General features: G+C 37.6%; 1 protein-coding gene across 2 annotated transcripts in view; it reads right to left on the minus strand.

The window, feature by feature from the left end:
* The window catches only part of USP12 (ubiquitin specific peptidase 12), a 79,628-nt gene that overhangs the window by 35,710 nt on the left and 28,648 nt on the right, over positions 1-15,270 (minus strand). For both annotated transcript variants that reach the window (XM_019736579.2, XM_074330056.1), the window contains exon 2: positions 7,359-7,439. In XM_019736579.2, the coding sequence (XP_019592138.1) occupies positions 7,359-7,439 (81 nt within the window). The remainder of the gene's footprint in view (positions 1-7,358; positions 7,440-15,270) is intronic.

Consider the following 15,270-nt stretch of genomic DNA (forward strand, 5'->3'; position numbering starts at 1 on the left):
TTTCAACTGCTAACTGAACACAATGACCTATCCTTGCTTTCTCTAATGGCTTTTACTCTGTATCTTAAAAAAATGTCCCCTCCACAAATATTTATCATATCCCTATCAATAAGATCATTTAGGCTTACGCATATATCCCTAATATATGCGTATTTTAAAATTATATGTATTACATCATGTACATTAAAAATACAACAAATGTGACTAAGATAAAGTAAACGTTTAAAATTTGTCTTAAATAACCAAGGTGACAGAAACCTGAGAGATATGTAAACTCAGTATGAAATAAAACAATTTGATCAATTAGTGATTTATTATAATAAGATTTACAGTTAACTTTTATCTAGTTCATGGTAAATTCTTCCTGAATCCCTAATAAACGTTTTTGGCATTTCTCAAAAAAAAAAAAAAAAAAAAAAAGTCTTAAATACTAATTTTTTTGTTTTCCCCAAAAATTCTAATATTTCAATGAGACTTGAGCATGCTTTTTTTGGTAAACTGTGGGTTATAGATCTTAATACAGTGAACTGGTAGTCTGGGCTTATGTGTCATTATTTGTATATGCAGTCTGAATGGCTATCAAAGTTGAAAAAGGTATCTTCATAAAGATAGGACCCAGTGGAAAAAGAGTCTCCCTGATGGCCTTCACTTTCTAAATTATGGTATTAGATTTCCAACCCTTATCTACCAAATTTATTTGAGTTCATTCAGTAACTATCTGCCTGGAGAGCAGCACAGCCTGGTGGTAACTAAGCACACAGGATCCGAAGCCAAACTGTAGAGATTTGAGTCGGGTTCTGCTACCTGACCTTGGGAAATTACTGAACCGCTCGGTTCTTCGGTTTCCTCATCTGTAAAATGGGGCTTATGACAGCATCTATCTCTTAGAATCTTGTAAAGAATTCAATGAACAGTCTGCACAAAGCACTCAGAACAATTCCTGGCACCTCATCACTACATAGTTATTTTTGAAACAACCTTTTAAAGCCATTTGTCCATTCTAAAGAATTAGGTGAACTGAAATTAAATCACATAATCGCTAAATCTACATTTAAATTATAATAGATTGCAACTGAATAAATGAGTAAGAAAGGATGATACTGTCATCTCCTTGGTACTATGGGACTTAAAGTAACACAGGGCTATTTCACACAGGGATAGAGAATGGCTGTTAGTATCATCCATTTACTAAGAATTAGTAAAGCTTAATCTACCTTTCATTTTTAGATAAAAATAAACATTAGAAATCCTGATATTTCCTTCCCATACCCCAATGGATCATCGTACATATTACATTGGGAAACTACTGGTTTTCACCACCATTACGTCAAGAGTATTACCTTTAAAAAAAGTTTTCGAATGTTTAAATGCTCCACTGTCCCTCATGCTGGAGGTTGGCGATGGTGTCTGGCTTGCGAACATCCCCTGTAAGAAAAGGCCCTCTGCCCTCAGCTACAGTTTCCGTTTAGGTGGCCCTGTCTAAACACTGTACCTCTCGTTCCCCCAACCCATCACCCTCACTACAGCCAAGTGTGAACAGCTGCTCCGTACCCCACACGTTCTTAGTACCCTTCCTTCTAGGACTGACTGCTCTGTGCGATTTCTGTAGGGTTCTCAATCACAAGTCCTTCCATAGGTGGGCACTTAGCAGGCGTGGGCAGTTGACCAATCTAGCCAGAGTCCCACAGTTTTTTGTCAGGTTTGAAATGGACGTTCCACGTAAACCTCAAGCAGCCTATGGCCAAGAGGTGGACAAAAACTAAAGGAGAACGAAACGGATGTAAAAGAAAACAGAACAAAGAGACATCTGCTTTATCAACTTTATAACCCACAGATGGAAAGAAAGTTTCATTTTATTTCTCTCTCTCCTCCATAATGGCCCCTGTTCCTTGGACCCAGAATTCCACCTAATGACTACTAGCAATTAGCCTTTTATAAGATGGTCTAGGAACATACTTATAAATTTATAACAAAGATTCTGGGGAAAAGCACATTCCACGGTAGCATCACAAATAGATTTATTGAGCCCAACCTACTTGTGTGTTAGGGCCTACTGTATTAGAAAATTAATATAGAACCGTACAAAACAATGAAAACAGGCTATTAAAAATGTATCAGGGGCGGCTGGATGGCTCAGTTGGCTGGATGGCTCAGTTGGTTAGAGCGCGAAGTCTGAACAACAGGGTTGCCGGTTGGATTCCCACATGGACGGGTGAGCGGCACCCTCCACAACTAGATTGAAGGACAACGACTTGGAGCTGATGGGCCGTGGAGAAACACACTGTGCACCAGTAAAATTTTAAAAATATTAAAAAAATAAAATAAAAAATGAATCAATTGCACAAAAAGTGGGAAAGAGACACTACTAGTTTAAATCACTCTCTACTGCTATCAACTTTACCAAAACAAGTACTCATCAGCCATAAGATATAAAGGGAGAAAAGCCAATCTGGTTTATCAGAGTAAAACAATTTGTTTTCAAAGAATTTAGCTGGCTATATAAAGAGCTGACACATAAGTGGGATATTTTACAGCAAGAGAAAGCTTCCGAGGGCTGCTCTGCCTTCTCAGGATGGTTTCTGACCTCTAAGCCACACCAGTATTTCTCCTCTCTGACTTCTAATAGTCAGGAATATTAATGTATCCACAGGAGATAAAGCAATAGAAAACCCCAATTCTATGAATCACGCAAATAAATTATAGTGACAGACATCAGAATTATCATTAAGAGTAAACAGACATAAAAGCTATCATTTGTAAAAACAGTTCTCCAAAATAAAAGTATGTGTAACTAAAAATAATGGAAAAACAGGTTGGCATGAACTATGCTAAAGTAACCACACTGTTCAATTTTCTGCTAGGTTAAACTATGGTTATTTTTCTGCTCTCCATTAAAAAAAAAAAAAGTCTAGTTTTCTAACTGCCCAAATACATGTATACTATTTCCCAAAGGCAAGTACGTCCTAATGGGTGATTCTACTATTCACTGGCCGCAAAAACGGCTCCAGTCAGGCATATCAAACAGGAACTCTTTTCAGTATATGCTTTTTGTAAAAGCAATTAAAACAAACCTGTAAATACACATTTAACTGAGAACAGACTGCTGAAATTCTATGTGTGGCTCTTTTTAACAAAATCCAACTGTTAGAAAAGAGTAACTACAAAGTTTCTGAAAGCAACTACATTCCACTGTTGTTTGCAACACTAACTACTTGGCAGACAAATTGAGGGGCAGGAAAAAACAAAGTTGAAATGCTGAACTCTGAATTAACTAAGCCACCCTTCCCTACCCCCCAAAACCCTAACCTTAATTTTTAAGGGACTCCTATAATGTGATAACTCTACAAATAAAAAAGGGGGCAGGGGAACAAGAGAGAAACAGAAGTGATGATAATTTCAGGCCTGAAAAACAGGACTTATACAAGTGCCAAAGAGCCTGGAAAAGTTATCCCTGTACTAGCTCTGCTGCGTCTACTCTGACCACCAATTTATTTCTGAGTCTAATTCAAGGTGCTCATCCATCTTTCATATTTGGAGCCCTAGCGACCTAGAGAGTTCAATTCTTCATCAGCGTCACCAGGCACAGAGATCAGGAACTGTATTTCTCCTCATGAATGAATCTCTAGAGGGAGTAAGACAAAACTTCTCTGATGGTCTCTTACTAACTTCATTCCCCTCTGCTTCTCTCAATTTCATTGAACCGCAGTTACTCAGCTTTAGGAAAAAGCACCTTTTGAATTCAGACTGATCCACAGGGAGTGATAAAAATGACACCCTCTTAGAGACCCCTTTTTACACAATCAAAACTGGAATTTTGATACTGATATATTAAATTAAAAACAACCTAACAGAAGAAATAGTATTATAGAGCTTCAGAATTAATTTTGTGATTTTTATCTAGAATATTGTTTCACTTGCTCAGAGGCTATCTGCAAAAAAAAGTTAGACACAAGGTGGAGAGGTTGAAATACATACACTGGTGAAGGCTAAAGGTAAAACAACTTACAATATATAAAATACTAGTGTTCTAAAGCAAATGGGTTGTTCTAGGACACTGTCAATGTGACAACTTCATTACAATTCAAGACACACACAAGCATTGGAGTCTGAACCAAGTAAGGGTGATAGTCACAGGAAAGTAGGAATGAGATTGAAGAAACTGGGGTTTTGCCATCCCCGGATTTAAATACTGAGGCTTTTGGTTACTAGACAACTCAGTAGGTAAGCAGGATTTGGGTACTAGAAGCGGAGGCCAGAATTCTCGTGAAACAAGGGAAATTAAATATTTTCCTTTAACTCTACTCCCCATGAAACCCTAATAAAATGACAATAAAATAGATTAGGGAAAAACTCAAAAGGCCCAAGAAGACAACCATAGAGTAGAGATGTCAGCAAATTTATAGAAGAGAGAAGGCGGATGGAGAAAAAGTCGGAGCCCAAGTGCCTGTAAGGGACAGAGAAATGAAAAACAAACTGATTCAAACTTCCAGGCTCAGGGATTTTTATTTTTATTTTTTTGGAGGGGGGGGGTGTGTGTCTAAAAACACAAGTCTGGTTATAAGTCCGTTAAAAGGGCCATTTTGACTGCCAGGTACATAACCTTTCTTTCAACTGCAGGTTTAGGCTCCAAAGAACTAGGCCAGGAGACTCGGGGTTCGAGAACCTTGACGGATATCAGTGAGGCACTGAACAGAAGACCGTTTTAAATAAAGGCCTGAACTGAGCCACTCCTGGGCAGAGACTGGCGTCCTCCAGCGGAAAATAAATGGCCTGAGAGAAAAGGCTCTAGCCACTGATGGGGTAGGGGTGGGAAGCAGAAGGCAGGACAGGGAGCTAGTTTTTTAAAAGCCTGCTTGACAGGGGTCACTCATCAGTGAGACCCAGGGTAGACAAGCTCCACCCATGATACACAAAGCCCCAAACAGCTTTTTGGAATTTCACTTTTGTATATTAATGAAATTTAAGGAAAGCTTTTAATAGGAAAAACAGAGTTTAAAACGGGAGAGGGTGGGCGATGAATTCAGGTCTTAGAAACAACCTGGTAAGCATAAGAAAACCTCAACAACAAATACTATAAATACCATCCTGAGAAAAATAGAAAGTATTGCCTCCATGAAACAAGATCAAAAAATGAAAGTAACATTCTAAGAAATAAAAAGTGTAATGAACTAGACAAAAAAAAGTAAAAGAAATAGTCTAAAATGTAGAATAAAAAATGATCAAAAATGGGAGAAAAAAAGAAATATAGTCAGTCTAAGAGTTTCAATATGCAACTAACAGTGTATCAAAAAAGGCAGAACAGAGGAATTACACTGATAGCAAAGGAATTATCCAAATAACAGTATCAAAACTGATGGAATGTTCTAGAACTGAGGAAAATGAGTCAGCAGTCTGCACAGGTGCAGAAATACCCGACACCGTGAAGGGGGAGGAGATCAGACACACGAAACTACAGAACGCTGTGGACAGTGGATAGAGAACATCCTAAAAGCCACCCCCTCATTTGTTTTCAAATGAAAGAAAAGCCACATACAGAAGCGGTCAAGAATCAGAATGGCATCAGCCCTCTTCACAGCATCAACAGAAGCTACAACAGAATAATCCCTTAAATATCCTGAAGGAAGGTTATAACCTAGGAGATGGATGTAGCTATTACAACAACCAAACCTTTTAAAATACTCAAGATCTCCAAGTTTATCTCCCATGCATGCTTCCTAAAGAGCTACGACAGAATGTGTTCCACAAAGCAAGGGAGAAAACCAGGAAAGAAGCTAGGATCTAGAAAAGGCGAGCCAAGAACGCAACGTCCAGGTGACAAGGTGATGGGAAAGGAAAGGAAAGGCTGGCAAAGGCCAGCAGCAGGGCAGACGGCTCCAGGGGGCCCTCACCGGGCTGAGTTTACCTGAAGGGGAGGACTCAGTGGAAACCCATACTGAGAAGTTCTTTTTGTTTATTTTTAGTTCCGATAAAGACTTTTGGAAGAATAAATGGAAATTAAGGACATGGAAAAATAAAGCAATGGTTAATTGCATGTTGGGAGCTTGGGAAAAAGTGACAACAGTGACAACGGGCAAGGATGGTGACAGAAGTAGAGAGCTAAATTTCTTATCTACCATACAGGAAGTCAATAGATTTTTTAAAATAGGATTTTAAAAATAGCAGGATAAGACCTTTATTTAGAATCTAAGCATAAATTCCAGAAATAGCAGTAGGAGTAATAAGCAGCTTCCTCTGGGGAGGAGCAGGGGGCTGGGGACTTCTGGTTTTTTGTTATAAGCTTTACACTTACGGAGATGATTCCCAAAGCAGGTGAAACACATGTCACCAACTGCTTTCCACAAATCACACAAGAAATCTATCTCATACATCATAATTGCATACTAGTATTTAGTGACATACCAATTTGTTCGATTTAATTTACTTTGTTACCTGTATTATCATACATACACACATACCCCTGGGGTGGGGGTGGGGGGGAGCCAAAAAAATGTATACAAATGGACACTTTGGTCAACGTTGCTCAAGCAGAAGTTCACCGTAATCAGAAGTGTCTGGATGCTGATGGGAACCACTTTGAGTACCTCTTGTCATTGTAGAAGTCAAATGTGACTTGCATTTATCTTTTGTTATCAGTATACATTGAGTATTACAATTTTAAGACAGTTTTTTGCTTTCTTAAAATGTGTATACATTTTTTGGCACCTCTGTATATATATTAGCACTCACCATGGATCCACCCAGCAGTATAATAAAACAGCATAAACTACCACAACAACTACATAACACAGATTTGTGGTGTTTTCTGATGATTCAGAAAAGAGTTAAAAATTCTAAAGAAGGTTCTTCCCAAGTTTTAATAATGCATAATTACTAGAAGTACCTGTGCAAGGACTGGGATGCATGTTTTCCCATACCGCATACCTTTGTAGCTACATTACTAGAAAAATGCCAGAAGCACGTTGCCCAAGACCCTATAGATACATGGATGCATTTACAAAACTATATTAATGTCTGTATAATTGAACCACTGATATGTAGATATTTAAATAATTCTCAAAGAATCAAGAGATCACTTGGTCTAAGCCACATGAAATTTTGGTTATGAGAAAAATTTTGACACAAAATAGGAAAAATCAGGCTGACCAGTTAGAAACTATTCTACTCTGAGACTATGAAGACATCAAGCAACTTTGTTGCTTTCATTAAAGATAATTTTAAAATTCCAAATCAAGTTTCTTGGCATTAAGTATACGCATACAAACGAACAAGTTTTCTTTAATAAAGTATGAAATGCATTCATCCTTTGTAAAACTACTTCCTGCCGTAAGCGTGCAGGCTAAGTACCAATGGATACTTACGTTGACTAATCCAAAATAGTGCTCATTGACTGGAAACTGTTCTGGACCAATCTCTTTCTCTAATGCCGAGGCATTGGCGCCCTGAAAAATGGAAAACACAAATCTCAGTAGAGTATTTCATAACATTCTCACAATCATTTAGGCATTATGGAGACAGCCTTTAAAAAACTATGTTCCCTATAACTACCTGACATTATTGAAAGAAAATAAAGGAGGATAGTGAAGAATAAAGGCTTTCAATAATATGACTAAAAACTAGTTTGCAGAAACTTTGTCATGGAACCAACAACTGGATTAAGGAATTATATTCCTCATTTGTTCCTTTTTTCTAAATAATGAACCCCCGTAGTATCATGTATTCTACCAGGAGTGTAAACTGACAGCAGTCAACTGACTGAGATCAGAGAGCTGAAATTTTGTGAAATTAAATATGCATTTTTCAGGGGTCTAACAATTCTTCAGAGGTGTGTACACCTGAGCAGGTCTCACACAGAACTGAAGGTGACAAGAATGTTTACTAAAGCATCACTGATGATTGCACAGCAGACAGCAATCTAGATGGTCTATAAAATATGATAGCATATTATGTAGTAGAGTCAGAATAAACTACATTTACAAACAAAAACACGATACTTCTCAAAACCATAATGTTAAATTTAAAAAACAGCAAAACTGGGCCGGCCAGTGGCTCAGGCGGTTGGAGCTCCATGCTCCTTACGCCAAAGGCTGCCGGTTTAATTCCCACATGGGCCAGTGGGCTCTCAACCACATGGTTGCCGGTTCAACTCCCACAAGGGATGGTGGGCTGCGACCCCTGCAACTAACAACGGCAACTGGACCTGGAGCTGAGCTGCGCCCTCCACAACTAACACAGATGGGACAACAACTTGACTTGGAAAAAATCCTGGAAGTACACACTGTTCTCCAATAAAGTCCTGTTCCCCTTCCCCAATAAAATTTAAAAAAACAAACAAAAAAACAACACACAGCAAAACTGAGATGAACACGTAACAAAAACACAATACTTCTCAAAACCATAATGTTAAAGAAAATCAAAACAGAGATTAACACACAACTCCATGATACACACATATCCACACAACAGCACACACACTGTCTCATCAAGGACAAAGGCACGTGGTTACCAGCACATCAGTGAGCAAAGCCCACCACTCCTGTCCGGACAGGTTGTTTCCTGAACCTGGGGAGCCCAGGCCTTTGTGAAACCACACGTCCTCAACTCCCTGATGGGTCACGCGTGAAAGTAAGTACGGACAACTTACAGGGACCTACTGAGTCAGTGGTTAGTTCTCCCAAAACAAGATTACTACTTCCTCTAGTATCTTCCAGCCATCCAGGGTGTGTGTGTGTTACTTTTAGGCTTCATATAAAATTGTGACACAATCACTTGTTTAGACCACTTATTTCTGAATTTGACTATCAATTAACTGTTTATAACAACATCAAATTCAATTATTACAGCAACATCAAGGCCCAATGACAAAAATGGTCTTGGTGGGAATGCTGCAAGCCCCACTCTCCTTCCCTGCCAGCTCAAGTCATCTTGTCACAAAATTTCCTCACCTCTGTTAAAAACTATCATTAAGCCCAGATGTTTACCACCTACTGTAAAAATTCAAACAGAAATTGTTTTTGTTTTTTGTTTTCAAATGAGTATAACCTCTTCCCCACAAAAAAAGAAGGCAAGGTGCTATTATCCAAAATACAACCTCATCATCTATCTATGGGGAATGACAAATGTCCGTACGCACTTTTTGATAATTATGATGTTAATGTAGGTTCGTCAACTGTCGTAAATGTACCACCCTGGTTCGGGATGTTGATAATGGGGGAGGCTGTGCCTTCTCTCAATTTTGATGTGAACTTAAAACTGCTCTAAAAATAGAAAAGCCTTGATAAAATAAATAAAATCAGGGAGGATACAGAGAAACACAATGGTTGTGATTAAGTAACAAGGTTAATATTGGGTAATATCTTTTAGCCAATATTCCTGACAGTATAATGCTACTAATTGAAACTGAAGTTTTATTAAAAATAGGAAACGTTGTGGGTTTCTAATTTTATTGAGATATAATTCACATACATGTATAACGTTACATTAGTTTCAGCTGTACAACATGAAGATTTGATATATGTATATTGCAAAATGATCACCACAATAAATCTGGTTAATATTCATTACCACACAGTTACACATTTTTTCCTTGAGATGAGAACTTCTAAGATATACTCTCTTAGCAACTTCCAACCATACAGTACAGTATGATTAACTATTGTCAGTATGCTGTACATTATATCACCTGGGCCTACTATTTTTATAACTGGAAGTTTGCACACCTTTCGGCCAACATGAAATGTTTAAAGCTGTAAACAGACCACAGTGTACTAAAAAACAGCACTGACCTAGCAAAGCTCAGACTTGCGTCTAGTCCTGGCCATGCTAGTAACTATTTGTATAACTTGAGACAAAATGCTTCCCAAATTTGATGAAAGACCTGAACCTACACATTCAAGAAGTTCAATAACAACCAAACAGGAAAACCTAAATGTGATCCACACATTACAGTCATATTGTCAAAGACAAAGAGAGAATTGAAATCTTAAAAGAAGCAACTCATCACATGTAAGGCATCTGCAGAAAGATTAAGGGCTGATTTTTCATCAGAAACCACAGATGCCAGAAGGCAAAGGATGACATATTTAAAGTGCTGGGAGAAAAAAATTGTCAGCCAATTCTATAAATGGCAAAACTATCCTTCAGGAGTGAAAGAGAAATTAAGATATTCTAAGCTAAACCTAAAGGGATTCATTACTGTATCTGCCCTACAAGAAATACTAAAGGGAGTATTTCCAGCTAAAATGAAAAGACACTGGGCAGTAACTAAAAGCCACGTAAAGAAATAACACAGGTAAATATAACAGCCAGTATGGTTGTACTTTTGGGGATTTTTTCCCCCATTTTCTTCAGAAATAATTGCTAGTATCACTGTATAAGTTTAAGGTGTACAGCAAGACCTTATTTACATACATTGTGAAATGATGACCATAGTAGGTTCACCTAACATCCATCTTCTCATTGCATCCCTGGTACTTATTTATCTTATAACTGTACTTCTGCTTTATAACACCCCTTTCTTCATATATGATTTAAGAGGAAAACACATTAAACAATAATTATAAATCTGTGTTAATGGGTACACAATGTATATATCAGGGGTGCCAAAAAATGTATACATGCGGACACTGTGGTCAACGTTGCTCAAGCAGTAGTTCTCCATAATCAGAAGTGTCTGGACGCTGATGGGAACCACTTTGGCACCTCTTGTAATTGCAGAAGTCAAACGTGACTTGTATTAATCTTTTGTTATCGCTGTATATTGAGTATTACAATTTTAATAGTTTTCCTTTCCTAAAATGTGTATATATATATTTTTTGGCACCCTCTGTATATAATCAGTGACAATATACAAAGTGCAAGGATTCAGATGTATAGGAGCAGTGTGTTTGTATACTACTAGAACTGAGTTGGTAATTAATTCAAAATAGGTTATAATTTAAGATGGTAATTGTAATCCCCAAGAAAACCACTAAGAAAACTAAAAAATATACAGAAAAGGAAAAAGGACAATCAAAGTGGTACATTACAAAAAATCAAGTAAATACAAAAACGGTACTAATGGAGGAATTAAGAAACAAAAAATATATAAGACACACAGAAAACAGCTAGATACAGAAGTCTTTCCTTAGAAATTACTTGAAAGTAAATGGATTCAGCGCTCCAATTAAAAGGTAGAGATTGGCAGAATGGGTAAAAAAACATGACCCAACTACATAATGTCTACAATAGATTCATTTTCGATAGAGAGGCACAAAGAGGTTTAAAGTAAAAGGATGTAAAAAGATATTCCAAGCAAAGAGTGACTAAAAGAGAGCTGGAGAGTAAGGAGCTATACTATCAGACAAGATATATTATTAAGTCAAAAAAGTTGTACCAATACAGTATTACATACTTGAAAGTTGTTGAGAGTAGATTTTAAATGTTAACACACACACGTAATATTGTGAGGAGATGGAGGTATTAACAACCTTATGGTGGAAATCATTTTGCAACGGATACGTGTATTAAATCATGACATTGTATACCCTAAACTTGCATATGTCATATGTCAATAATACCTCAATAAGTTATGAGACAAAGAAGAATATCTTATACTAATAAAAGGTTTACTCCATCAAGATGACACAACAATTATAAACATACATGCACCAACCAACAGAACCTCAAAATGTATCAATCAAAAACTGACAAAACTGAAGAGACAAAGGGACACTTCTACGACAGTTGGGAACTACAATCTCCACTTTCAATAATGGGCAAATCAACCAGACAGAAGCTCAAAAAGGAAAGAGAGGTCTGAACAACACTGTAAACCAGACAGATGTAACAGACCAACAGAACACTCTTCCCAACAACAGAATACATATTCTTCCCAAATGCAAGTGGAACATTCTCCGGGGTAGATCACGTTAGACCACAAAACAAGTCTGAATGAATGTTAAAAGGATGAAACAAGCTATCTTTTGTGATCACACTGTAATGAAACTACAAACTAATTTTTTTTAAAAAAAGGAAAACTGGAAAACATTAACAACCAATAAAACTACAAGGAAAATTAGAAAATACAGTACCTTAAGATACATGCAAACAAAACCGTAACATATCAAAATATATGGGACACAGTGAAGGCGATGGTCAGAGGGAACTTTATAACTGCAGACACCTACATTAAAAATGAAGATCTCAAATCAATAATCTAACTGTACACCTTAAGGAATCAGAAAAAGAACAATCTAATCCAAAGCTAGCAGAAAAAACAAAATAATAAAGATTCAAGTGGAGGTAAATGTAACAGAGGTTAGGGAAATAGAGGAAATTAAAAAAAAAAACCCAAAATGTTTCTTTGGAAAGACAACAAATTTGACAACTCTTTAGCTAGATTAATGAAAAACAAGAGAGAGAAAAAAGATTCAAATAAAATCAGAAAAGGAGGTGACATTACTACCAACTTTACAGAAGTAAAAAGGATTATAAGAGAATACTATAAACAACTATATGTCAACAAGCTGGAAATCTACATAAAATGGACAAATTCTTATAAACACAAACCACAAACTGACTCACGAAGAAAAAGAAAATCTGTAGACGTGAAATAAGTAAGGAGATTAAATTAATAATTGAAAACCTCCCACCAAAGAAAAAGCCTAGGACCAGATGACTTCACTGGTGAATTCTATCAAACATTTAAAGAATTAACACCAATCTGTCTCAAACTCTTCCAAAAAACTGGAGAGGATTGAACACTTCTTAACCCATTTTATGAGGCCAGCGTTAGCCTGACACTGAAGCCAGATTATGACATCTCCATAAGAAACCTGTAGACCAGGGGTGTCCAAACTGTGGCCCGAGGGCCAACTGCAGCCCACAATCCGTTTTCAATTCGCCCGCAGCAAATTCCAAAAATATATTTAGTTTACTTAAATAAACCAGGTGATGCAATCCGTACTTCACCTCGAGTGAGTGGCCCGGCTGCTTGTGTATTTTACTGCATACGGCCCTTGGTAAAAAACGTTGAAAAAAGTTTGGATACCCCTGCTGTTGACTGATGTTCCTATGACTATAGATGCAAAAATTCCCAACAAAATACTAGCAAACCAAATTCAGAAGCATATTAAAAGGATTATTGACCAGGACCAATATTCTGGATGAACATCCAGAATATATAAAGAACTTCTACAACTCAAGAACAAAAAGACAATCCAATTAAAAAAAAAAAAAAAACTGGGAAAAATGACTTGAATAGACATTACTCCAAAGAAGATATACATATGGAAAATTACATGAAAAAATAATCAGTATCTTTACTCATTAGGGAAATACAGATCAAAATTGCAAGGTAACACTTCACAACCATCAGGATGGCTTGAATCAAAAAAAAGGGGGGTAAGGATAACAAGTGCTGGTAAGGACGCGAAGAAATTTAGTGGTTCCTCAAAAAGTTAAACATGGAGTTACCATATAGCTCAACAATTTCACTCCTAGGAATATATCCAAAAGACTTAAGAACAGGAAGTCCATCAGATACTTGTATGTCAATGTTCATAGCAGCATTATTCATCAGAGCCAAAAGGTGGAAACAAGTCCAAATTTCTATCAAGAGATGAATGGATAAGCAAAATGTGGAGTAACATTCATCCATAAAAAGGAATGAAGTGCTTATCCATGCTACAACACTGATAAATCTTGAAAACACTATTAGAAGCATCAGTCACTTAAATATATCTAAGTGACCATTTTACCAAACTGAGTGACAATGGAAAATTCCAGAAGACAGTCAAAGTACTTTAAGTGTACTTTGTTTTGAAAGATACTGTGTAGGCAGAAGAAAAATATGTCAATCTTTAATCTATTCAAAAGTCTGAAGTTACCTCCTTACGTACAGCTGTTGGAAATACTAGAGAAAGCATCAAATCCTTTTGTATGCCTCTGTATAAAACTTTAATATCGAATATCCATAATCTAAAAATAATGCAAACAGTAAAAGTATTTAGCACTCCCTTCCTTTAGGTGCCTTTCCCTGGAGGCAACCACTGCTAACAGCTTGGTTTGGGTCATTATTATCATACCTTTAAATACTATAAGCCTCAGTCAACAGCTTTTAAATCTGTGCTATGCAAGATGAGAAACTGGCACACACACTACCCCCCAAGTCTCCTTCCCCAGGTCACCTCCTAGCTTTCATCATGTATTGTTGGATATAATATTGTTTCAGGGCTTCTAACGGTTCTACACTTCAATCTCTCGCTAGGTTTACTCTTTAATAAATTATCTGCTATGAAACAAAAGGAAACCAGCATTTTCCTTTCCTTCCACCTCTCCTCCACCTCCCAATTCCTCCTTTATATATTTAGGAATCATACACTTACTTTTGCTTCTAAATCTGCCAGGCTTTAGTCAAAAAATAACTGGAAGGAAAGGTTATCAAGGGTAGCTAATTCCGAAGGAGCTTGACTTATGCAGGAGAGAGGGGAGGACTGAGAAAATGGTAACCTCAGATGTAAGAAAATTTTAGCTATATTTGCTACAAAGTTTATAGGCAACTAGTAAAAAATAAAAAAATTTAAAAATCACTCCAACAAAAAGTAATACAGGAAAGCAGAAAAAGAAAGAAGCAAAGGAACAGAAATGGGGGCTTTCATCACTAGTAAACTACTGCCACTCAAAGGAGAAACTTCCAAGTTTCTGGTTCTCATTCCCGCTCTTGGTTTTCCTCACATGACTGGAAACTCCTGGTTGCTTGTTCAGATTTGTGATGCAAGACCATGAGCATGGGCTTCCCCTGGTTTGTCCCGAAAGGGTCCCAAGTTCCACAGAAGGGGCGTGTGAGGAACAGGCAGGCAGGTCAATCAGGGGAGCAGTGCTGCAGGGTGGGGCTGCAGCCCGTGCCAGCTCTGCGGGAAACCAGCTACCACAGCCCGCTCAACGCTCCAGCCCTAATGGCCTGCCAGCCTTCCTTGGGCAAAAGCTCATTCACTTTCCGCAAAGACCCGTCTCTGGCTTTCTCCAGAAGGTAAAACCCAGGCAGGCCTGCGGCTCTGTTTAAACAGGACAAGAAAGAAGGCTCCACTGAGCCAGCTACTCCAAAGGAACTTCTCTAATTAATTACCATGGTAACTCGCACAGCCACACTCCAGCTACCAAGGGCAGAATCCAAACGCAAGCTTCCATGGCCAGTTGTTCTGTTTAGTGGTTCTTCTTCCTGCGGCAACTTTTCCTACTCGCTGCTGTCTCGTTAATCCTACCTCCTTCCAATCCCTAGGAATTCCTCAAAAC

Source organism: Rhinolophus sinicus, linkage group LG04 (assembly GCF_036562045.2).
Source record: "Rhinolophus sinicus isolate RSC01 linkage group LG04, ASM3656204v1, whole genome shotgun sequence".
Lineage (NCBI taxonomy): Eukaryota > Metazoa > Chordata > Mammalia > Chiroptera > Rhinolophidae > Rhinolophus > Rhinolophus sinicus.